The 25,829-nt window shown below is 36.2% G+C and overlaps 1 protein-coding gene across 18 annotated transcripts in view; it reads right to left on the reverse strand.

The window, feature by feature from the left end:
• Positions 1 to 25,829, reverse strand: part of LOC125674126 (acetyl-CoA carboxylase-like) — a 53,446-nt gene that overhangs the window by 12,426 nt on the left and 15,191 nt on the right. For 17 of the 18 annotated variants that reach the window (XM_056158036.1, XM_056158033.1, XM_056158035.1 and 14 more), the window contains 32 exons: positions 24,358 to 24,496; positions 24,082 to 24,191; positions 23,618 to 23,699; positions 23,400 to 23,498; positions 23,040 to 23,251; positions 22,524 to 22,733; positions 22,162 to 22,335; positions 21,740 to 21,901; positions 21,290 to 21,453; positions 19,871 to 20,207; positions 18,129 to 18,199; positions 17,538 to 17,678; positions 17,185 to 17,313; positions 16,570 to 16,876; positions 16,151 to 16,270; positions 15,782 to 15,882; positions 13,750 to 13,838; positions 13,444 to 13,565; positions 12,443 to 12,556; positions 8,998 to 9,111; positions 8,240 to 8,329; positions 7,661 to 7,779; positions 7,310 to 7,453; positions 6,227 to 6,338; positions 3,835 to 3,954; positions 3,428 to 3,484; positions 3,272 to 3,313; positions 2,908 to 3,045; positions 1,398 to 1,475; positions 1,197 to 1,286; positions 1,028 to 1,099; positions 827 to 918 (listed from right to left, as the gene is read on the reverse strand). In XM_056158036.1, coding sequence (XP_056014011.1) covers positions 827 to 918; positions 1,028 to 1,099; positions 1,197 to 1,286; positions 1,398 to 1,475; positions 2,908 to 3,045; positions 3,272 to 3,313; positions 3,428 to 3,484; positions 3,835 to 3,954; positions 6,227 to 6,338; positions 7,310 to 7,453; positions 7,661 to 7,779; positions 8,240 to 8,329; positions 8,998 to 9,111; positions 12,443 to 12,556; positions 13,444 to 13,565; positions 13,750 to 13,838; positions 15,782 to 15,882; positions 16,151 to 16,270; positions 16,570 to 16,876; positions 17,185 to 17,313; positions 17,538 to 17,678; positions 18,129 to 18,199; positions 19,871 to 20,207; positions 21,290 to 21,453; positions 21,740 to 21,901; positions 22,162 to 22,335; positions 22,524 to 22,733; positions 23,040 to 23,251; positions 23,400 to 23,498; positions 23,618 to 23,699; positions 24,082 to 24,191; positions 24,358 to 24,496 — 4,151 coding nt within the window. The other variant, XM_056158037.1, reaches the window with a different exon arrangement.

The raw sequence follows: 25,829 nt of genomic DNA on the forward strand, positions 1-25,829 counted from the left end.
TGAATATCAGGAAATATGCATACCTGAGGTCTTCACGCAATAAATCCGTACAAGCCTTTGAGGTCTGTCCACTTCTATTCAATGACTGAGGGCAGACATATTTCCCAATATTCAGTGAATTAGTTTTTATTACATATTCTATCAATTTCTATGTACTTCTAATTCCAGCAGTGCACATTCATTTACATTTTTGGTATGCACAATTGAGTTATAGTAGCCCCAGGGCATTTACAGTGTCCGCTTTTATGACTTGGTAAAAATCTGGGTATTTCCTATAGATTCTATAGGAAAATATATCAAAATATTTAATATTATTATATGATTGAATAATTCCTAGCTCTCTCATTGGCTGAGATCCAACAATGTAGAAATAATACTATGTTATGTTTACCTGCACGTGACCTTCCAGGTGAACATAAGGAATTATTTTTTCCACATAGGACCAAAAATAGGTCGGGAACTTCCAATTTGACGTGATCGATTATACTTATTTTTGCCATCCAATGAAATTCCGCGTTTCTCACTGGGTGCGGCTAAGATTTCAGCAGGTTTGTTTTCCGGTCGTCATATTAACAATCTTGAAGGGTTTTTTAATCATTTAATCATATAATAAAACAATTATTGCTGTTTTAGACACCTGAGGAATACAATATTCACCTCGCCCTTCGGGCTCGGTGAATATTGTACTCCTCAGGTGTCTAAATCATCGTATTGACCTCAAAAACAGCAATAATTGTATAATGTCAACTATTATAGTCACTAGTTTGATATTGAATCATGTTTCCACAATAATGATAAGAGGATAAAGTTACACATGTAGACTAACTTGATGGTGAATTTCAGCTCCGCATTGAGAACTCTCATCTTCATTAAACGACTGCCGTATCTCATCACCATAGCCCTAACAGTCTCCTCCAACTGAAACCGTCAAACAACACACTAACAACATGGCTTCACAAAAACTAAGGAAAATTCTAATCCACAAGTTATTTACATTAGTGAATGCGGGGAGCAAGATTTGCCTTACCTTGCCTGGTTCAGGTATGGTCAGTGTTGGTGCAAAATTCAGGAATATATGGTTACAATCTGTCTTTTTTGACTACAATTATACCAGAAAATATGTTGTAAAACTGGTACGAAAATTCCCAACAAGCATCTGTACAAGACCCTGAAGGCTTAAAAAGAGTCAGTCTTACCAGCGGGTGGGAGAATGCCACTTCCAATGAATCCAAGGCCTCCAGTAAGGTTCTCTCTGCTTCATTTTGTAAGTACTCGAATGAGGCCTCCTAAGTATGGAGAATTGATAGAATTTAATTCATTTCCATCATTTTTTTTGGTGGCAAGAATATGTTGATATTCATTTTACTGTTTAACTGTAGAATAATGTGTGTGGTTACCTTAGTGACGAGGTCAGAGTGCCTGATGATGACTCGTACAAAGAACCTGTAGTCTGTCACCTCCTGCCCAGCAGCAACCTGTAATACAATCAAAGAACTTATACAACAGCAGCAACCTGTAATACAATCAAAGAACTTATACAACAGCAGCAACCTGTAATACAATCAAAGAACTTTATACAACAGCAGCAACCTGTAATACAATCAAAGAACTTATACAACAGCAGCAACCTGTAATACAATCAAAGAACTTATACAACAGCAGCAACCTGTAATACAATCAAAGAACTTTATACAACTACAGCAACCTGTAATACAATCAAAGAACTTATACAACAGCAGCAACCTGTAATACAATCAAAGAACTTTATACAACTACAGCAACCTGTAATACAATCAAAGAACTTTATATAACAGCAGCAACCTGTAATACAATCAAAGAACACTACAGTTTGGTTTTCATGGTTTTAGTCTATTGTAGAAATGATATTGTTAATGAGGCTATATACAGTTTTTATTTGACATTTACATGTTAATTCCCCCACCCCCCACCCCCAATTTCTTAACCTTATCATTCCCGTTTTTCTCATAACATTTTTCAATATCATGACCTATATATATTCCAAGACATCAGACTGGGTAATTTTAACATCACATATAGTTTCATATCAATTTTTGAGGGGTCCCTTCTGTTTTCTTCATGTTTAATTGCATTCCTGAAGCCCAACTAAAGTTATTGATTAAGTCTATAGCGTTTTCCATAGAATTTATATCTAATAATGGCAGTGACACATCATCTGCATGTTGTAGAATTTTTATTTTGGTGTCCATATTGTTGTTTGTGAAACCTTTTATATTTTCAGCCGACTTAATTTTAAGTGACATTATTTCTACAAAAGAAAACTTATTGTTGAAAATGGACATCCTCGACTGATTCCCTTTTTCATTAAGCCTGTTTTAGAGATCCAATCATTATTTTTTATTTGAAAGACGGGATTTGCATATAGAATTTTTATCCATTTCAAAAACTGAGGACCAAAATTAAATTTTTCTAAAGTCTTGAATAAAAAGTTTGACATATTGTAGGCTTGTACTCTTGAGAGGAATATTTTTAAGGAAGAAAGAAAGAAAGATTGATAGATAGAGAGAGAGAGAGTCATCCATTCCTATCTAAAACTTTAAGCTTCAGTAGAGGCCTAGCCCTGAACCTGTGGCTCAAATTCAAACCTACACTAAATAAAGAGACTTGCGTATTGATTTGACAAACTTCAGAGACTGAAATAAGCAGACGGCTGTATGCGACAATTATGCATCACACTGCACTGACATAGTGACATTTCACAATCAATGTGCCATAAATAAAATTAAATGTGACATTTTACAATTGCATGCTTGAATCTTTAATTTCTTTGTTCAATAGTAAGCCAAAAAATAAAAAAAATGAACAATTACTGATTTTCATGCATTAAGTTTTTAAAGAGAGCATTAAGTCTTTGAAAATTAAATGTACCTTTGCTTTTCCCAGGTACAAATGCATCTTGTAGTTGTTAGTTTGTACAGCCTCAAGGTCAAAATTACGGAGCCTGTTGATTTCAAGTTGGAAAGCTAATGCCGGCTCCAAATGTCGGTAAATCCTGTCCTCACCAAACTGGAGGAAATAAACGTGGAAATAGATGTTACATGTAGGAAAGTACTCAGTATACATAAATATGAACAATTATGAGGTGAACTAAAATAAGATTCTGCACAATACTTTAACGTGAAAAGAAAATGTTCATGGTATTAAGAAAAAAATTCTAAAACTTTCCATAATCTATCAACTTACGAATTTTCTTTTACTCTTAGTCAATATCAAAGCAATAAATAATACTTACATTGAATTTGGCACGATAAGTAAAATATTTTGGTGAACTTCTCTGCAAAATATAAAATGAAATGGTATTAACAGATACAGAAAAAGCTTTTAGGAATTTTGAATAAAATTTCTAATCAATAACAGGCAAAAAATCTATAAGGACTAAACAGCTTACCCTGCAGTACACCAAAAATGTGATTCTTCTGATTGCTTTCTCACACAGATACTGCTCCTAGAAATTTCACAAAAATTGAATTTATAAGTGGAATTTGTCCAAATCACAATCTTGGTACCAAAATAAATACTATCTTGGTCAAGACAAAAAATCCAGAGTCCAGGAAGTACACATATAGTATTATGATAATTTATTCATTGTTAAGGTAAAGTTTATATTGAACTACATTTGGATTAAGATTTGGATTAGAAAAGTCACTTTATAATGTGGTTGCATGTTAAAATATTAAATCATCCAAATGTTTATACAGGTACATTGAAGTATTGGGCCTAAAATAAACTTGTCCACAAACTTTAGCCCTTGCATATATGTTAGAAGTATATACAGTACATTATTGGCTGCCTTACCCTCTCTTTACAAAAGTCCTGGAATTTGACAGCTAGAGCATTGTCATCATATTTATCTTTCTTGCTGAACTTGATTCCAATATTAATTATATGTATGGGCTCGTCAGCGTCGGAAGTACTCTAAAAAAAATAATAAAGTGCACCGCCACGGCACATGATACGCCCGTCACATATTGTTAACATGAACATATCACCATGAAGAGATACATGTAGGTATGCATGGAACCAAGTTTTTAATAAAGTGCACCGCCACGGCACATGATACGCCCGTCACATATTGTTAACATGAACATATCACCATGAAGAGATAGGTATGCATGGAACCAAATGTCATCCTTCCTTTAAGAATCTTACCCACTTTATGGCCTCATGTGACATTGCTTCAAATATTGATAATGTAAGCTTAATGATTTTTAAAAGGATATAAAAACATTTTCCCAAATGTTTTCAATGAAATGATTAAAGTGCAAGATAGCCCTTTATCCAAGCAAACAACTTACAATAAATGGGAGTACTCAAAAAGGTTGATTTATTCAACATATCAAAAAATACATATATCAGTATCTGCCTTTGTCAAATCTTCAAGTATAAAAGTAAAATATGCATGGTGATGTCAATATAAATAAATATAGATTAAAAACGGTTATTTCAAACACTGGTGCATCTCCTATGGTGTAGTTATTAATTAGAAAAAAATAATACATCATATATTTCTCAACTGGTTGTGTTAGACTTGAGAAATGCACATCTGCAGCTTTGCTCATTGTATTTTAAGGAATGAAGAACAATGCACAGCGTAATAAAACATCAAACATTAGTCATTATGTTTATTCTTAGACTGTAAAACTGTCATCTTAGTGAGACATGACAATCTGCACCTTGTTGTTGAGATATAAAATAAAAATATATTTTACAATATCATATTAATTCTTAAACTTTATACCAAATTAACTTTCAAAGTAATGGCTACCAATTAGAACTGTTCTAAAATTTGACAGATCAATTAGAAGGCCAGATTCCTCTGCCCAATTCCCGATTGCAAGAGATATAGATAGCACCTCCTTGATCAGATTGCTGTAACAGAAATCTTCTAAACTCATTAATTAATCTGTAATTTGACAGAATGCAATTTTTCTGTTAGCAAAATGCCTCCTGAATTGCTTGATAATTACACCCATGGGACAAGGGAAATTTCTCTTGTTACTGACACAAAAGAAATAATTTGTTTGTTATATACTGCTGTATAGTACAGTGTATATAATGAAGAATGTGTAGTTTCTTGAATTAACATTTTTTAATATGGTTATTGCAATACTATTTCATCTGTTCAGATTTACACAAATGCCCAATCTGCAGCTTTGTTCATTGTATATCTTTTTTCTGAACAATGCCACAGCCATAACAAAACATCAAAATACTAATCATTAAAATAGGCCTTTATACATATTGCAACCATTTGTTGTCTTAGTGAGAAATGATACTCTGCATATAGGTTGCCGAGAAAAAAAATTAAAAATTATATAGTACAATGTCAAATTAATTTTGAAAATAAAGACTAACCACAACAAACAAATTCACTTTCACAAATAATTTCTGGTATATCTGCAATTAAGAGGCTAAGATCTCTCTGCCCAATTCCCTAGAGATAAAGATAACACCTGCTTGATCATGTTGATCAGAGATGCTCTACACAAAACTCATTAATTAGTCTTGTCAAAATGCCCTTTGCATGCTACTCCCATGGGACAAGTGGAATTTCTCATGTTATTGTTAGAAACAAAGGAAACATTACATAGGCTAAAAAAAAGCTGTACAGTATATCATAAAAAAAATATGTGTTTTCTTGATGTAACATTTTTGAATGAGGTTTTCTACAAAACTCTTATATGAGTAGGGATTGTACCAATTATAACATACCTTTTTTCAAAAAATCACTTCAACTAAATGTCACAGTGACCTTAAAGTACAGTGCGACACACCTTCTACCTAAGATGCATAAGTTGACCAAGTTTCATGATTCTAGATCAAATAGTTTTCAAGTTATGAGCCGGACAGGGTTTTACCATATTTGGCCATATCTTCTTAATTAAAAGTCACAGCGACCTGGTTTTAATGTGCGACACACCTTCTACCCAAGATGTATCAACTGACAAAGTTTGATTATTCTAGGCCTTATAGTATTTAAGTTATGAGCCGGACACGAAAAAGCTAACAGACGGACGGACGGACGGACAGACGGACGGACATGAAGGCCATAACATAATACGGCCCGTCTTAAGACGGGCGTATAAAAAAGGTGTCTCTCGGGTGTCAAAGCTTAAGCTGAAAGATCACACAGATTATTCACAATGCCTCTCTCACGTTCCTGTAGACAATACACGTATTAACCTACATGCAGTGAAATGCAGTCCTCGTTGCCTGCTGGGCTCTTGGCCAGAACAGCTGGGCTGCTGGGTGGGCTGTCTGTCTCCACAGTGAAACAGTTCATCATCTGCTCAAAATGACTGGGAAAAGAATTAAAAACAAGATATATTCATCTAATCTGAATAATTCATATACAATCCTTCTATATGTTCGTAACAACTACACAAATACATGTATTAGGATAATTTTACTTTGTTTAAGGAGGTGTAATGGTGTCAAAGATCTGAAATGATATTTTATCTCTACAAGTCATGCAAGAGAAAACAAGAGGTACTGTGAGCAATGCTCACTAAGAATACCCCCCGCTTACCCCAATCTCCCAAAGGGTGTTGGTAATAGGTATAAACTACCTCTTTTCTGAGTGTAAAAAACAAATGGCATGACAATCCGAACCATATTGCTACTTCGATGTTCCAGTGCGCGTGACCTTTGACCTTTTGACCCCAAAATCGATAGGGAACATCTTCATCCCATGGGTAGTCCATATGTATGATATGGTGACTGTAGGTGGAAAGGATAACGCTTTAGAGCCCGGAAACCATATTGCTACTTCGATGTCCAGTGCGCTTGACCTTTGACCCCAAAATTGATGGGGAACATCTTCATCCCATGGGTAGTCCATATATATGATATGGTGATGGTAGGTGGAAAGGATAATCTTTAGAGCCCGGAAACCATTGCGTCTACAGACGGACGGACAGATGGACGGACAGACAGACGGACCTGATTCCAGTATACCCCCCCACAACTTGTTGCGGGGAGTATAATGAGAGGGGGTCATTACTTAAATAAACCGAAATCTACACCAATACAAAGCTTTGGCCTCAATACAGTGGTATACAGGAAAGGCTTCACTACACATTGAGCCAAGGGGAAGAACATGTGTAGTATACCCAGAGCTTATATGTCAAGTTTCTTCTATCCTTAGATAACTGATTTAAATTGGTCACATGAACATAGCAAAGACAGTTACAATGTTTAGTTAATAGTAACCGTGAAAAAATCAGAAACTGATAACACAAGGGTCAGTGATGCGTTAAAGAAAACTCACATTTCAAAGTCCTCCATGGAGTTGAAAGAGGCCATGATTCCCATTCTTTGACAAGTGGGTGGTTCATCTAGCTGATCAATGTGGGCAGCAGCATCCATCAGTCCGGACACCTTGTCACTGCTGTCATATCGCATCACCATCAATCTGAGAAAACAAACCACAAATTAACATCAAAACTCATAATGAACTTTCATTACTTCAACATACAAAAGTAATGATATTAGAATTACTATTTTGAATAGAATTCTATATACAAGTTATTCAATATCTATAGTTTTCACTAAATGATATTACTGATGAACAATACACATGTGTATCATATTCTGCTGCATTATACTAGTCTGTAGTCACCTGTTTGGATGAGATCGAGGCAGCAGGAATTTAAATTCCACCATTGACATATCTCCATTTAGTTCCCTGTGCTGGAGACAGTTCACTTCATATGCAATATATGCTCTCCTAATGTACACCTATATTTTAAAATTGAAGAGTTGTCAGCCAATATTATCACAGAAATATAACCTCCTTATACAAACAGTAATTCAACAATATACAGTAAAATCTAACATCAAGTTTCTGCATGAGGATAGTTAACGAGTATTACGGAATACTAAGAGTCAACATTTCACATTAATATATCCCCTTATTTCCCTCATTTCAAACATGCATCATACTTCTACTAATACAGTATATATCGCAAACTGCAAAGTCATGAGATTACAACATACATAAAGGTTTGTGTATTTAATTAATACAGTAATTACAAGTTTTATACATGTACAAAAATAACACGTCAATTCAAAAGTGAGGGGAACCAGATTTTCAAAATATTGCAAAAATCAACCAAATGCTGACTTAAAAGCTGTATAATACATGGATAAAGAACTACAGTCCTGACTGGAGCAGACATTTCACTGCTGACCCCCTCACCTCTAGGGCTGCTGACCGCACCAGATTATTAGGATGCCAAAAGAACTCCTGTAGGATATCATAGATGGCTGTTTCTGAGTGAATGATTTTCTGAAATTACACATAAAAATTACGATAATACAATTAAAACTAAATCTAATAAATGAACTGATACTTCAAGCAGGAGTATCTGCTGTTAGTCCTATAAAATACAAAACACCCTCAAGTATCCACTCATCTCGTGTTACATCCAAACTAAACTAAATAATCACAAAAAAATATACAAAAGTGTTAAACAGTTATCCATTTCAAATCTCAGATTCTTTCTAACAAGAATGTTCTCTATGCTTAGGTTTATTTGGGTTTTCACCGACAGATGATAACTGTTAAACACAGGGCTGAACTACCAACAAGAAATGCAACATCTATAAAGAACATAAAGAACAAAAACACAAAGAAATCTGAAACAATCTGTAACAATCAAGTTTGCTAAACTAATGCTTACTTCATTTAAGAAGTCACAACAAGTCTTTTTTATCTACATATTAGAAAAATAAAACCAGCTGGATGCAATTGAAGAGAAAAATTATTTTAACATGTACAAAATTTTAGAAAATTTTTAATCCTATATTCAGAAATTTCAGCTCTCAATCATTCAAACCATTAAGAAGCTTTATAATGTAGAGACAATGAAGACATCAACAAACCTGTAGATTTTCTCAATCATTGATATCATTAAGAAGCTTTATAATGTAGAGACAATGAAGACATCAACAAACCTGTAGATTTTCTGGATTGAATTCTGGCCCATACATGTCTATGGCTGACAGGAAGATTGACTCCATCTGGTTGTGTCGAAGTTCATAAGGTGGAGTATGGGCGGCTATCAACACCTGTAAAAGTTTTAGTAATGATACACACAACAAAGTAATGGCAATTCAAGTTCTTTAAAGTTTCATCAAGACGTTTACAATTACCTAAAAATAAAATTATTAACAATCACATCTCTAAACAAGAGGCCCAGGGGCCTTATAGGTCACCTGAGTATCATGTAACAACCTTCCAATGTTTGAATTAGGTTTGTGTTTAAATATAAGAATTTTACTTTTGGATGGAAGAAACATTGAATAGCTATGTGGTCAGCCCCGCCTTTGCACCAGAACCCCTGACCAAGGGGCCATAAATTTCAGTTTTGAAAGAAGCATCCTTGATCATCATTATCATACTATTAGTTTGTCTACTTAATACCCAGCAGCAGAGGAGAAGATTTTCAAAGAAATAAAATGCATTTTCACTATATGATCAATAGGGCCCCACCCTAATACCAGAACCCCTGACCCAGGGGCCATGAATTTCACAATTTTGAAAGAGGCATCCTTGCTCATCATAACCATGCTATTGGTTTGTCTACTTAATACCCAAGGACAGAGAAGAAGATTTTCAAAGAAATAATGCATTTTCACTATATGACTTATAGAGCCCCACCCTAGCACCAGAACCCCTGATCCAGGGGCCATGAATTTCACAATTTTTAACAAGAGGTACTGTGAGCAATGCTCACTAAGAATACCCCCCGCTTACCCCAATCTCCCAAAGGGTGTTGGTAATAGGTATAAACTACCTCTTTTCTGAGTGTAAAAAACAAATGGCATGACAAACCGAACCATATTGCTACTTCGATGTCCAGTGCACGTGACCTTTGACCTTTTGACCCCAAAATCGATAGGTAACATCTTCATTCCATGGGTAGTCCATATGTAAGATATGGTGACTGTAGGTGGCAAGGATAGCAATTTAGAGCCCGGAAACCATATTGCTACTTCGATGTTCAGTGTGTTTGACCTTTGAACTTTTGACCCCAAAATCGATAGGGAACATCTTCATCCCATGGGTAGTCCATATGTATATGGTGACTGTAGGTGGAAAGGATAACGCTTTAGAGCCCAGAAACCATATTGCTACTTCGATGTCCAGTGCATGTGACCTTTGACCTTTTGACCCCAAAATCGATAGGGAACATCTTCATCCCATGGGTAGTCCATATGTATGATATGGTGACTGTAGGTGGAAAGGATAACACTTTAAAGACCGGAAACCATATTGCTACTTCGATGTCCAGTGCGCTTGACCTTTGACCTTTTGACCCCAAAATCGATAGGGAACATCTTCATCCCATGGGTAGTCCATATGTATGATATGGTGACGGTAAGGTGGTAAGGATAACGCTTTAGAGCCCGGAAACCATATTGCTACTTCGATGTCCAGTGCGTTTGACACTTGACCTTTTGACCCCAAAATCGATAGGGAACATCTTCATCCTATGGGTAGTCCATATGTATGATATGGTGACTGTAGGTGGAAAGGATAACGCTTTAGAGCCCGGAAACCATATTGCTACTTCGATGTCCAGTGTGCTTGACCTTTGACCTTTTGACCCCAAAATCGATAGGGAACATCTTCATCCCATGGGTAGTCCATATATATGATATGGTGACGGTAGGTGGAAAGGATAATGCTTTAGAGCCCGGAAACCATTGCGTCTACAGACGGACGGACGGACGGACAACCCGATTCCAGTGTACCCCCCCACAACTTGTTGCGGGGGGTATAAAGAGGCATCCTTGCTCATCATTACCATGCTATTAGTTTGTCTACTTAGAACCCAGAGACAGAGAAGAAGATTTTCAAAGAATTTCTACATTTTCACTATATGACCAATAGAGCCCCACCCTAACACAAGAACCCCTGCCCCAGGGGCCATGAATTTCACAATTTTGGTAGAGGGCTCAACGCTCATTATAGTTTGGCTTCTTGATGTCCAGGAGTAAAGAAGAAGATTTTTTAAAATTACACTCATTTTGATGGTTTTTGCCCCACCCCTCAGGCCCCAGGGGGGCAGGGACCACGAATTTCACAATTTTTGTTCCCCTCCACCCACAGATGCTATATGCCAAAATTGGTTGAAATTGGTTCAGGGGTTTCAGAGAAGAAGCTGAAAATGTTCAAATGTTAACGCACGACGACGGACAAAAACAGATAGCAATAGGTCACCTGAATGAATTCAGGTGACCTAAAAATAAGTCAATGGTAAAAACAAAACAAAACAAAAAAAACCCAAAAAATAAATAAAATTTGTTCTCTGATGTGCACAATGTAATGTGAACTGTTTACTAAAACACAAAATTAACTGTCTGTAATGTGAACACAGAATTACCTGTCTGTAATGTGAACACTGAATTACCTGTCTGTAATGTGAACACAGAATTACCTGTCTGTAATGTGAACACAGAACTATCTGTCTGAAATGTGAACACAGAATTAACTGTCTGTAATTTGAACACAGAATTACCTGTCTGTATACTAGAACACAAAATTACCTGTCTGTATACTAGAACACAGAATTACCTGTCTGTAATGTGAACACAGAATTACCTGTCTGTAATGTGAACACAGATTACCTGTCTGTAATGTGAACATAGAATTACCTGTCTGTATACTAGAACACAGAATTATCTGTCTGTATACTAGAACACAGAATTATCTGTCTGTAATGTGAACACAGAACTACCTGTCTGTAATGTGAACTGTTTACTAGAACACAGAAATACCTGTCTGTATACTAGAACACAGAATTATCTGTCTGTAATGTGAACACAGAATTACCTGTCTGTAATGTGAACACAGAATTACCTGTCTGTATACTAGAACACAGAATTACCTGTCTGTAATATGAACTGTTTACTAGAACACAGAAATACCTGTCTGTATACTAGAACACAGAATTATCTGTCTGTAATGTGAACACAGAATTACCTGTCTGTAATGTGCACACAGAATTACCTGTCTGTATACTAGAACACAGAATTACCTGTCTGTAATGTGAATATTGTTTACTAGAACACAGAATTATCTGTCTGTAATGTGAACTGTTTACTAGAACAGAGGATTACCTGTCTGTATACTAGAACACAGAATTACCTGTCTGTAATGTGAATATTGTTTACTAGAACACAGAATTACCTGTCTGTAATGTGAATATTGTTTACTAGTACACAGAATTACCTGTCTGTAATGTGAACACAGAATTACCTGTCTGTATACTAGAACACAGAATTACCTGTCTGTAATGTGAACTGTTTACTAGAACACAAAATTACCTGTCTGTAATGTGAAGTATTTACTAGAACACAGAATTACCTGTCTGTAATGTGAACACAGAATTACCTGTCTGGCCCTGAGAGCTACTTTGGCATTCTCTGCATTGTTCAGCGTTGTGAGCTCGGTAAGAATGGAAGCCAGTTCATCAGTTAATCCTGCTTCCTTTCTACACATGTGGTCCTGCACAAAAAGGATACATACATACTCTTGTACATATAGTCCCAATAAATCAATAAACTAGCACTATAACCAAACCTAAATGATGTAGTTTAGTCTAAGTGTATTGATCTCATTTTGTTTAATCTCAATGTAATTTTCTTTCCTGAAGATGGGGAAACAGTCCTAAAAATTGACAATTTTTTTTTAAAGAATTGTATTATTGGTCATTCTAGTGTTTTACATGTATCTGTAGATCAAACAAATTTAGTTTACAGTATTGTTAGCTTTTATTACTTCCATGAGAGAGAGACAGTCAGTGAGAAAGAAAGAGAGAGAGAGAGAGACAGACAGTCAGAGAGAAAGAGACACACATACAGTCAGAGAGAAAGAGAGACAGACAGTCAGAGAGAAAGAAAGAGACAGACAGTCAGAGAGAAAGAGAGACACAGTCAGAGAGAAAGAAAGAGACACAGTCAGAGAAAGAAAGACACAGTCAGAGAGAAAGAAAGAGAGAGAGTCAGAGAGAAAGAAAGAGAGAGAGAGAGACAGTCAGAGAGAAAGAGAGAGAGAGACAGACAGAGAGAAAGAAAGAGAGAGACAGACAGACAGTCAGAGAGAAAGAGAGAGAGAGACAGACAGTCAGAGAGCAAGAAAGAGAGAGACACAGTCAGAGAAAGAGAGACAGACAGTCAGAGAGAAAGAGAGAGAGAGAGAGACAGACAGAGAGAAAGAAAGAGACAAACAGTCAGAGAGAAAGAGAGATAATATGCAATCTTGAGAAGATTTGTGTGTGCCTTTTCCTTAAGATGTTCATTTCAGGTTTTCAGTATCTAGTAAATGAAAAATGTCTTCCTGCAACGTCAAATGATATCAGAAATGCTGGTCTTAAGAACAGGTAACATCCTTACTATAAGCATGGTGATTAGAACGTTTTTCTTCTGTACAGCAAGATTAGAGAAAATGCTACCAGCCACGGTAGACATGTCCTTGGTTTTGGATATAAGCTGAGCTATACATTTATCATAGTGACCTGTCAAAATTCAAACACAAGATTCAAATGTAATGTTTAATCACAAAATAATCAGATTTGTTACAGTCGCATATCAAATTCTTATCTAGCAAATTTATTATTTTCAGATACACCCTGTCATCAAATACACAATAATTTTCAATATTTTCTTGATCTTACTTTATAATGTAGTAATTATACTGACCGTGTTGAAATTGAACTTCCACCCTGACATACTGTTTCAGTAAGTCCTGAACCACACTTTTCATGTGACCTCTGATTCCATTCCGGTATCTAACAAATGACAAGGCAACAAGTTCTTAATGGTAGAGCAAACTGGTGCCATGCATAACATTCATCAACTTCCACACTGTAATAATGATAGACCTCTAACAATCACTGATACAGTGAAATGTGTATTTACTAGGAGGAAAACCTCAATCGACACCACTTTGTAGAATTCCTCAGTTTCATTTTGGAGGCTCTTGTATATGATCTTGAATTACTGAGAATGACAAAGTATGACTGAAGCATGATGCAGCGGGGTCACTGAGTCTACAAAGCAACAATGTATACGACAGACACATTTAGACAGATGACACTACAGCACAGTCAGTGAAATGACAAGTATGGTACACTTATGGTGGAGAAACAGGAAAGGGGTTAATGCCAGAAGGTTTTATCAAGTGTGCAAATCAGTTCTGCAACAAGTCTGCAAGATTACCTTTCATACCATTCCTTTACCCCACATAAAAAATCCAGGTTACTCTGAATCTGATCAACAGTGTATGGCTGGAAAACTACAGGCTACACAACATAATGGGAAAAGTTTCACCGAGATACATTGAAATATAATTTTTAGACTATTTGCTCCTTTCTAGCAATATTTTAACTATTTATTGGTCCCAATTCAAATTCACCCAATAACACCAATAGCAGACAGAGTGAAAATTTCTCAGTATCAGTAATAAAAACAAGAGGCCCAAGGACTCATTGGTCAGCTGAGTTAAAAGTATCATTAACCCCAGGGGCTATGAAATTCAGGGGAAAAAAATTCCTGTACTGCTCTAAGCTAAATTAAGTTAAATTCAGCAGCAGTATAAAACAGTTCTTAAAACTTCAATACCCACAAAAGTCCCTATACTGATATACTTACATATTAAATATATGTTATTTCAACACAATTTGACTATTTTGGACCTGCCCTAGAAACAGAACCCTAAATATAGTTTTTATACAGTTTCAGCAAATCTAAAGAAATGGTCTTTCGAATGATAAAGACAATAATCACTACAATCATTTTTGACCTGAGATCATGAAATTTACAAATTTGGTGAAGGACTACTTGCTCCTTACAAATATCTATTTCGATTTAATTTAGTATCAATACCATTAAAGAAAATGCTATTTAAATGTTTTACACATAAACAATACATACCAAGTTTGGCCCCACCCTGCAGTCAGATCCTCTACCCTGGGGATCATGAAATTTACAATTTTGGTAGAGGCCTTCCTGTTCTACATCATTATGCATTAGATTTTCTTAAAGATGTGTGGTTGTAGAAAAGAAATTTTTTTAAAAAAATAATTGGTAAAATTTTGGCAGTTTTGTCCCACCCTCAAGGCCCAAAAGATGTAGAAGTCCTGAAATTTACAATTTATGTCCTACTTGTCTCAAAGATGCTTCATACCAAATTTGAAAAGAATTGGAAGAGTAATTATCTAAAAGAAGTTCAAATGTTCAATTCTTAATGCACAATGGTCAACAACAGATGCTGACCAAGAGCAATAGTAACTCAGGTGACCTAGAAACTGAAGAGATGTGAGTTTAATGGAGTACCTTTGGTACCATCCAAGTGTATGTCACTGAGAGAACAACTGCAAGACAGGCAACAGTTTGTGAATGTTTATGTGTTGGAATTATGGTGCTCGATGAGTAAAAAAACTGAACAAATTCTGAACAAATCTTGCAAACTTGTTAGTCCTACTACTCACAACCAACTAGCATTACCCCTTAGATCCACTGTGAAAAGAAAAATTATAGTACATTCATTACATTGTATTTTGTCTGCACAAAATTATCTTAGACTTGTTTATATTAACTGACAAGACTTATTTACTGTAAATAATCATGAATATTGATCTGATTCCTGCCTATGAATTTCCAAGTTCATAAAAATTCAAATATACATAAGAAAATCAAATATGCATTTGGAAGCATCACTATGACCTCTAACCTTTGTACTAGCTGAACTATGCCCTGAGTTGTCATGAAGAAGTTTTCTCTCTCTGCCCTCCTTGTCAGTGTGGCAGCATGGCTGTCTATCACATTTGCAATCTGAAAAGCAAATGGACATTCTACATCCAGAATATATAATATCAATGAATATCAAGATGAAAACCAACCATCTTTGCAGTTTTTCCACTGTCTACAGTCAGTAAGGACTACATCCGTACAAGATGGGAAAAAAATCAACTATCCTTCTTAACAGGCCACCACAAAGATTTCAAACAATACATAGATTAAAATCTATATAATTTGACAACAAACTTCCTACAGTTTGTATATCTTTGTTCAGTCAGATTTTTGCTGTATCTACATGTACCTGTTGACTTGGAAACTGACTGAGGACGGACGTAATGTTACTGGCATATGACTGAAGATGTTTCTTGATGGCTTTTTCCACTTGTGGAGGAATTCTTCCAGATATCATAGCTACAAGATCCTGAAAAATAAATTGATTCATCTTAACCATTTCATACAAGTATATGCCTGTTTAAATCAAAATCTAGCTTTGTTTACTGTAACCAGAAAATGCTCATGAGACTTAATCATTGTGACATTGGCTTTGTTGATTTATGAGTGATAAAAAACTCTAATGAGCAATTTTAACACTGTAGTAATCAACATTAACAACAGAAATTAGGCCAAGAGCTAAATTTCTGTGAAAATTTACTCTTGAAATAATAAAAAAAAAAATTAAAAACCTCAAGAATGAAATGTGATCTCAATTCATTTTCTGACCTGAAGCTCAAGTAATGGCAGTGAGGGGTCCCTTAAACATTTCATAAGTTTCTCAATGGAGGTCTGAAGCTTCGGTTTAAAGTAAGGCTCTGGTAGTGTATACCCAGCCAGAATATTCTCCAGCTCAGCACGGGTGCTCTGGAAGATCTGGTGTAGCTTCTCCCCATGAGTGGGAGGGGCTACAGGCTGGGGGAGTTTCCCTGTGAAGGCCTGGGCCTGCTGAACACGGCTAGGATCATCCAGGTCAAGGTTAGCAACAATGCTGCCACCATCTAGTACTGCTCCCGGTCTCTTTACATAATGTACACTGAAAACAGTATATCAATGTTGTTCTTGTGGAAAAAAGGCAATTCTTTGGAAGTAAACGATTTTCTTGACCACTAAATTCACAATTTAAAATTCTTTGGAAATAAATGATTTTCCTGACCACTAATTCACAATTTAAACAATGATTCTTTTTTATAAAAGGTAAATAAACTGCACTTAAAATACATGGAGAGTCTAAGAAATTGACTCATCTATATGGTCCATCTAGAATAATCATTGATGTACTTTATCACTTCATTGAATATTTCACAGCTAGAATGAAAGACCAAGGTTAATGTTCTCCAATACCATCCATTTTCTGTGACCCTGAGTTCCATCACCATCTTCATGACCTCAATCTCAGCATACACATCCCCCGCAAACACATGGCCACCGTCGTCTATCATGTAGTTCAACAGCTTACCAGCCGAGGGAGACCTGCAAACAGCAACAAGAATGAAAACTTTCATTCATTTATTACACTTCTTATAAAAATTATTTCATCATCTTTGCAATTAAATTGATTTCATGTTTTTTCCCCATGATTATTTCATCCTTTACTATAATGGCACATTGGATTTATCACTGATGTACAGTATCTCAATATATTTTCCAAGCATTGACAGAGTTTCCTCCCTTACACACCCCTAACACAGTGTTACCTGAGTTTGGTTGGGTCGTTCTCCTTCTGTAACACACACGTTTTGTTGCCTATAGTGATCCTGTAACTGCTGATTTGGTCCTTCATGTAAGTTGTGTAACTAGCACCATCAAACGAAATCAGCAAACCACCATCACTCAATCTACCAAACCAAACGAATCTGCTTAATATACCCCGATATGTTTTATTGCAATACTCAACTTGATGAAAAACCCAATTTCAAGTTTTTAAGCTCTGCACAGAAACTTGCACAAGTGCTCAAAATTTAGTTGATATAGCAGATTACCAATGCATTTTGATAAGTATATCATCTTTTGCTAATACCTTAAAAATTTTATTTGACTGATTTTACTCATTAAAGGTTAAGGTTACAGTATATGTATTAAAAAGTGCATGAAATTTCTACTGAGAATGACGTTCGTCATCCTTCGATACACTTAACACTCTACAAGTCATAATTCAACTTAACACTCTACAAGCCATAATTCAATGTGATAAATTCAGCAGTATCCCAATCAAAAACTCCCAGAATCCATAATTCAATGTGATAAATTCAGCAGTATCCCAATCAAAAACTCCCAGAATCCTCTACCTATGAGCTTCCACTTCCAGCATGGAGTCATTCATACATATAAAGTAGTTGTTTGGCCCCGTCTTCACCACCTACAAAAGAGTGCAATAGATACAACTTCTCCACGGAATGGATTCACCATATTACCATTTTTCTAAATAATATGTCTTAGGGCGTGACCATATTTGAGGGTGAAGCATAAAATATTGGCATTAGACAGGACAAAAAAAAAAACCCGAAGTTAGTAGAGGACAGAGCTTTATCAAAGCATCCTAATTTTGGACATTTGATCCGCCTATATATTGAACGCGGGAAATATAACGCAATCGATGTAAACTGTGCATTGTGACGTCATATTCAGCGTCAGTATTTAACAAATTTACAAAAAAAAGGAGACATGGCACAATTGCGTTAAGGGCTGTTCCAGAAATGATCAAATGGGGGGGTCGGGCGGCAAATGATATTTTTTTGTGTGGGTGTTCGTATTTTTTCATATTTTAATTGGTCCGTGGTGGGGTTGTTAATAAAATATTTATTATGGGTAGCGGGTAGTTTCTATTGTTTTATTTTGTGCTACGTGGGTGTTGAGTTTTCAGAATATTTTTATTGTCGCTCTTGTTGTGTTGGTTACAAAACGTCGGAGGGAAAATTGAAAACGTGCTTTCGAAATCGAAAGTAACATAGAACTATTCGAGTTGTCGCTCTTTGCAGCGCATAACTTTCCATTACAGCACTCTTCAAATTAGAGGCGCGTTTAATAGGGTCCCTTTGGACGTGATGGCGGTGAACTCTGTTCTGTAGATTATTACAGTTTACAGTGCATTGATTTTGGGAATATTTTGAAACCAATAGGTATTCCGTTTTCTAATAAAAATAGGCAAACCTTAGTTGATTTATACGAGGGTACTGATGCGTTATATTTATCAGTCGGTGTGATGGTGATATAGAGGCCTCCTCCGGGCGCGGGTTCCATTAGAAGACGAACGATTCGTGGAAAAACATATCCATACCCATTTCATGATAATAGCATCGTTTGGACTCCCAATCTTTCCAACATTCCCGCCATAGATGCCTTTGATTGTTGATGTGACATCGTTTCTTCAGAACTACTGTGATACAATGTCGCACAGGCATTACCGCGTCATTGACTAGAATGTTTGTCCCGAAAACCTCGCGAGATTTGTACCGTTTTCATTTTAAAAAATATTTTTGTGGTGGGTCTAGTTACTTTTTTTTTTTATTAGATGGGTCATTGTAAAATGAGTTTATTAATTTGATGGGTCATGGGGTAATTTTTTATTTTTTTTTATGGGTGCTTGGTATTATACAAAAGGTGCCTCCCGACCCCCCCATGTATTTATTTCTGGAATAGCCCTAATCAAGGAATGAAATATTTAAGAAAATAAGAATTACATGCTTTTAAGGATTTTATGTAACATCTCAGAATGACGTGAACTAGGGTAGACGAGATTCAAAATGGAGAAATACATGTCCACGTGCTAATATTCGAATCGACACCATTGGGACCAAAAGTTCCATAGGTATGGTTTTATTTTTCATTAGTTTTCTAAATTTTCCTTTTAAACAGGTATATAAGTTACCTATAGGGAGAGCTCCACTCTCAAGGCCCTTTGGGCCGTCAGAGGGCTTCACCCTCTATGATATAATTTGAAATTTACACTCATTTTTGCCATAGATTTTTATTTACATATCAGTTTTTTAATTTCCAAATGTCCTTATCCTGCCCTTGAATTTTTACTGACCTTGACATTGTACTTGATCCCTTCACTAATGAATTCCACGTCCACATGATTTTTCAGCAAGTTAGCCGGCAGGATCTGCCCTCTCTCCAGGGAGGCCTGGAATGTCTGGAAGCAATCCTGGATTTGGTGCTCTCCTATGTGGAGTGCTCCAGATATTACTCCGAGCATGACATCTGGCTTCTCTGCCTGGACGTTCTCGGATATCAGCTTATCCAGCCAGCCTGTGGTGATCTTGTTGTTCTGGTATTCCTCCGTTTCTAACAGTTTGATGAGGTATTCTACTGTTGTTCTGAAGTCACCACGGATCGACAGCTCCTTCAAGGCCACCACTAAGTTCCTGAAATCAGTTTACATTGTACAGTACATTTGTTTATTCCTTATAATGACCAAATCAAACTTCATAAGCTACTTTCATTAAATATATTCAAATTACTAGAAAATTTCTTTCAGCTTCTATATGTGGAATTTTTAGTGAGACACAAATTTAACAATTTTTCCATAAAAATGGATATATATACATTTAGCGAGAGCTAATTTTAGCAACTTTATAATTCCAGGAAAGATCACTATTACCTCTGATATGGGATAAATTGTTAGCGATATTCAATTTTAGTGATCTCATCACTCTTGCTAATAATGCTAAAATTAAATCTTCGCTAAAAATTCTGCTTATATGGTACTCTGAAATCACTGATTTTCATGAGAAATATAACAGCATGTGAAATTAAGCTGATGTAAAATATAACATATTGACTGTTGTGGCACTGATTTTGTAATACTTATATTTCCAATAACTTTGCCTTTGCTATCTTACAAATTGTAATGAAAGCCATTTCCTCATGAATGCACTGAAGTTGTGAACAATGCGCGTATAAAATCTTGATAAATATTGTACATCTATTTTTACAACAGGGAATTCCAACAGAGATCATGTATATATAAAAAGTAAATTTCACTTTCGAAAATACATGAGGGTATGAACTGCAACAATTCAAGCCAGCATACTTTTCATGAAGCACCGAGCACTTCATGAAGTGTGACAGTATGAAGCACCGCAGTACATACCTTCATGTATTTTCAAAAATGAAATTAATTTCTTTAATATACAGTATGACTGTGGGGCATTGAATTTGTAATATACAGCATGACTGTTGGGTGTTTTGTTGTTATTTGTAGTCATTCAAGGAGGATCTGAATTCATTATTACATTTAAAATAGAACTAAAATGATCTTAGAAATCCTGAGCAGAAGAAAATAATAATGATGAATATAAACATAAAAGATCCTTACAAATCAGTGACTTTTTATCAACTGATGAACAGATGTTGCTGGTGTCAAGGGCACCAAGTTTCTCTATAAACATTAAATAAGCTGATTCAGCAACATTGAAAAAGCCTAATCATACAAATTGCAACTTACTCTCGGGCATCTTCCCGGTCCTCTCCCCAGGAGAAGCAGTGTCCAAACTGGGAGTCAGCAAATTCATGTAGCCCTCCCGTGGCTGCCACGCTGAAGTACCCCCACACATTCTTACTGCTGCGGAAATTTAACTCCTGGACTGTACCAGAACTCGGCTTAAATCCCTGTACAGACAGTTCAACAATGATTTTAGACTACTCTTCTTAGCTATTTTGCATAATTCATGTCGATTTACTTTTCTGTTTCCATACATCAAAGCCCATAGCAACAAAAATATTTTTTAATACAAATTTCCTTTCTATAGCAGCTGCAAAACACATACATCTGATTCAATTTGCATTTTATAGGGTATATCTGAAATCTTGTGTTCTATTGACCAAGTCACAACAAAATTGACTGTGATTTATGGACACATAATAATAGGGCACTGTTCTGGTATATGTTTCTTACTTCATCTGGATTTTCACTGGTGATCCTGGCCGCTATGACATGACCCCGGGGTCTGGGGTGAATGGAGGGGTTAGAGAAGTCTATAGGACTGTCTCCCCATGTATCCACTTCATACAGCTGTCGGATGTCCTTAAGGCGGTACAGGGGCAGGCCCATAGCAATCTTCAATGAATACATTATTATGCCTTTTGATTATACAGAAGTAACAAGAAACCATACTTTCTCCAATATGAATGTTGCTGAGCATCTGAAGTTTCCAGAATGGATAAGATAATTATTTGTACATTTTCAATTACCCAAACATGTTTCAACCCTGTGATTCATCAAAGACTTCAATGATTCATTCCGCTAGGACTGTCACATGCAAACCTCCTAAAACAGACATTCTGAAGTAGCTATCATTTCTTGTGCACTTTTCCTACCTGTAACTGAGCAGCTGGAAGGTTGATGTCTGCCACCATCTCTGTACACGGATGTTCCACTTGGAGACGTGGATTAAGCTCCAGGAAGTGGAATGTCTCCGTCTCCTCGTTATACAGGTATTCCACTGTACCAGCACTGACGTACCGCACCATCTTAGCCAGGGTCACTGCAGCCTGTAGGTGACCAACAAATGTATTTACAACAATGATCTTCCCTTCACTCACATTTTAAACAGTCATTTATGCTGCCAGCTTTTTCAAATGAGAATTTATTATGCTTATAAGGATATTAGTGCTCATGCTTTTCATTCACAAGAAACAATTGATCAAGATGTTATGAAAATAGCCTTCTTCTCGGTTACCTGTTCCATCTTTTCAAACACTTCTGTAGTCGCAATCGAGGCGGGGGCTTCTTCTATGATCTTTTGATGTCTTCGCTGAATGGAGCAGTCCCTCCCAAACAAAGAAATGGCATTACCATAATTATCAGCCAAGATCTGGACCTCCAAGTGACGAGCATGCGTTGCCAGTTTCATTATGAAGATCGGGGATCCTGGAACTTCAACTTGCACCTAAGGAGAGGACAAAAATTTCACCTTAAGTAAAAATATTCCATGACATAACTGGCTTAATACATGTAATATGCTGTCATAATGCTCTGAAACTAAATTAATTAAGGGCTCCAAAAGCAGAGCTATCTATCAAACTCAGAACGGTGTACTACAAAATAGAACACATCCATCATATCAACACATGTGTAGAAGTTGAAATTCCATTTATTGCAACAATAAATTCTAATGGGGAAAACTACAGATTGTGATCAGATACTCTGTATGGTCTCCTCAGTCGAACAGTAACTTTTCCTCTGATTTTCCTACCTGTCTGAAGAGGTTAGGGAAGTCATCAGCATTCTCTGCCTTCCTGATCCCCTTCCCACCCCCTCCCTCTGAGGCCTTAATCATCACAGGAAAGCCGATTTTGTTGGCAGACTGGAGTCCCTCATCCACATCCTCCACACATCCCTTCCTGTAGATGTCAGAGGGCACACTGACTGCTCTAGTGTCACTCTTGGAGTGGTTCAGGGTCAGGCCTGGGAATTAACATTGCACTGTATCAATACTTTATTCAACATAAGCAAACCACACTTAACAATTTTCGTAATACATTCTAATTTTTTTTACAACTTTGTTTCTATTTTTCATTCTGGAAAGCAACTGCAGACAAATAAAACATATTACCTGAACCACTCCATGGCATTGTGGGCACTCCCGCAGTCTGGGCAACAATGGAGGAAGCAATCTTGTCCCCCAGGGCCCACATAGCTCCCTCTGGTGGACCTGTTATCAAGCAAGAAAAATATTCATAAAATGTATAGACTGAAGTCATTATGCCATGCAAACACGAATTCATATACCAATCCTCTTTATCAATCACACCTATGAATAAATGCACTTACCGATAAAAATAATTCCATTTTTATGGAGGAGTTCTGGTAACTTGGGATTTTCTGAGGCATGGCCCCAGCCTGCCCAAATAGCCTACAACATATATGCAAGTAATTAGTTACATAATTATCATCTTCATTACAACTTGTGTTTGTTCAGCTATATCCAGGATAAGTTACATTACCTGTACTTGTGTTTGCTTGGCTATATCCAGGATAAATTACATTACCTGTACTTGTGTTTGCTTGGCTATATCCAGGATAACTACACTTAGCTATATCCAGGATAATTACATTACCTGTACTTGTGTTTGTTTAGTTATATCCAGGATAATTGTTACCTGTACTGGTATTTGTTTAGCTATATGCAGGATAAGTTAAGTTACCTATACTTGTGTTTGCTTTGCTATATCCAGGATAAATTACATTACCTGTACTTGTGTTCGCTTGGCTATATCCAGGATAAATTACATTACCTGTACTTGTGTTCGCTTGGCTATATCCAGGATAAGTTCCACATTGGCGTAGTTATTGTTGTTTGTTCCGCCTTGTACTGGGACATACTGGTCAGCTAGACGGATGTACTCTGAAAGAAATCAATCATGCTGTGCAGTGCCATTATATACTGTACTTACAACAGTTTTAAAGGTTTCAGAATTAGGAATAGTTGAAAATACAAGTATGTTTTAAGTACCCATCCTGTGGAATTTATAAAATTTAGCGAGACACATATAAGCAGTAAAAAAGTAAACCTGCATTAGCTTTGAGATCTTCTGGTGTGACCATGACTACAAAACGGATGGCCCGCTCATTTCGAAACATTTCATAAGCCCACCGCCTGACTGAACGCATACACTTAACAGCAGCAATTCCATTGTTGGCTATCAGCACCTACAATGCATAGTTTGATTTAGAAATAACACATCTTTTAAAGCAAAATATCATGAACTATTCCCTAAATATAAACAAGATGCGTGAGCACCTCACTGTGTCTCACAAAAGTTTGTTCTCAATATGGAACTTTCAGGATGTGCCGGATCAGCTGATTAGAATTGACGTTTATACACAGCAGTCACGTAATTGTAAAGCAAAGTTGACATTGATGCCAATTTAAAAATGATGTTTCGTTAACAGACAATACGTGAAAAGCTATGCACAGTCATAAAGAGGAAGAACGCTGATGATCCAAGCCCCTATTGGTGCTCAGTGCCTGGGTGTAAAGCAGATGGAAGTTCTCCATTGCTAATCCATGTCAGAATAATCGTCTTTCATTTCTACATCCTCAGGATTTATTTCCCACGTCAGCTCGCATAATTCAATCAAATGTGTTTTTCTATAAATGGTGTAGTCATTCCTTTCTTGGAAAGATAGCATTTTAACAGAAACTTGATTGCAACTGAAGTCTTCCATGCTTGTTTACTTAGTTGTTATTGTAATCCGGAAGTGAAATATGCCCTATTACAATTACGTTCAACGCGCGATAAAAGAAGTGTATCTGTATCTCAAAAGTCTCGTATTATTCAATTGCCAATCAGGTAAACATGGTATCTATCAGAATCATGTTTGCTTATATTCCTTGTTGCAGTTGGTGTTTTTGTCCACAAAATCCATAGTAATTGAATGCTTGTTATGGCATCGAATTCATCCGACTTAAATTGTTACCAAATGAACTTGTTTTGCATGAATTCTGCATTAAACTGAATGAATATCCTCTTTCAATTTACTATATTATAATATCTAAACTATACTTATAAAAATTACATTAATGCATATTCCAAATTAAATTACTTGGATTCCACCTTAAAACACTAAATATACTGATACTCAACATTACAAAGTCGCTGTATGATCATGAATTGTTTGCACACTTGATATGGATGTTAAGTGGACAAGGTTGTATCTATTGTAATATATGTTGATAGGAAATATTTCTCACTCTTTTTTCACCCTGGCCTTGTACTCTTAATCAGTACCCCATTTATCAATTCCATTTATCACAATCTGTTTAGAACTGAATGTTAAATACATGACAAATGATATTGTAACATCATATGGCCAAATGCACATTGCCTGTTTTAAGTCACAAGATGATGGATTAAGTAAGACTAATTTGCCACCCTACCATTGAAAATATCTTTGTTTACTTGAGTCAACATTTTAGGATGTGATATTTTTCAATAACATATAATTTTTTGGTGACATTTCGGTTACAATTCTCTTGCAT

The sequence above is a fragment of the Ostrea edulis genome, chromosome 3 (genome assembly GCF_947568905.1).
Source record: "Ostrea edulis chromosome 3, xbOstEdul1.1, whole genome shotgun sequence".
Classification (NCBI taxonomy): Eukaryota; Metazoa; Mollusca; class Bivalvia; order Ostreida; family Ostreidae; genus Ostrea; species Ostrea edulis.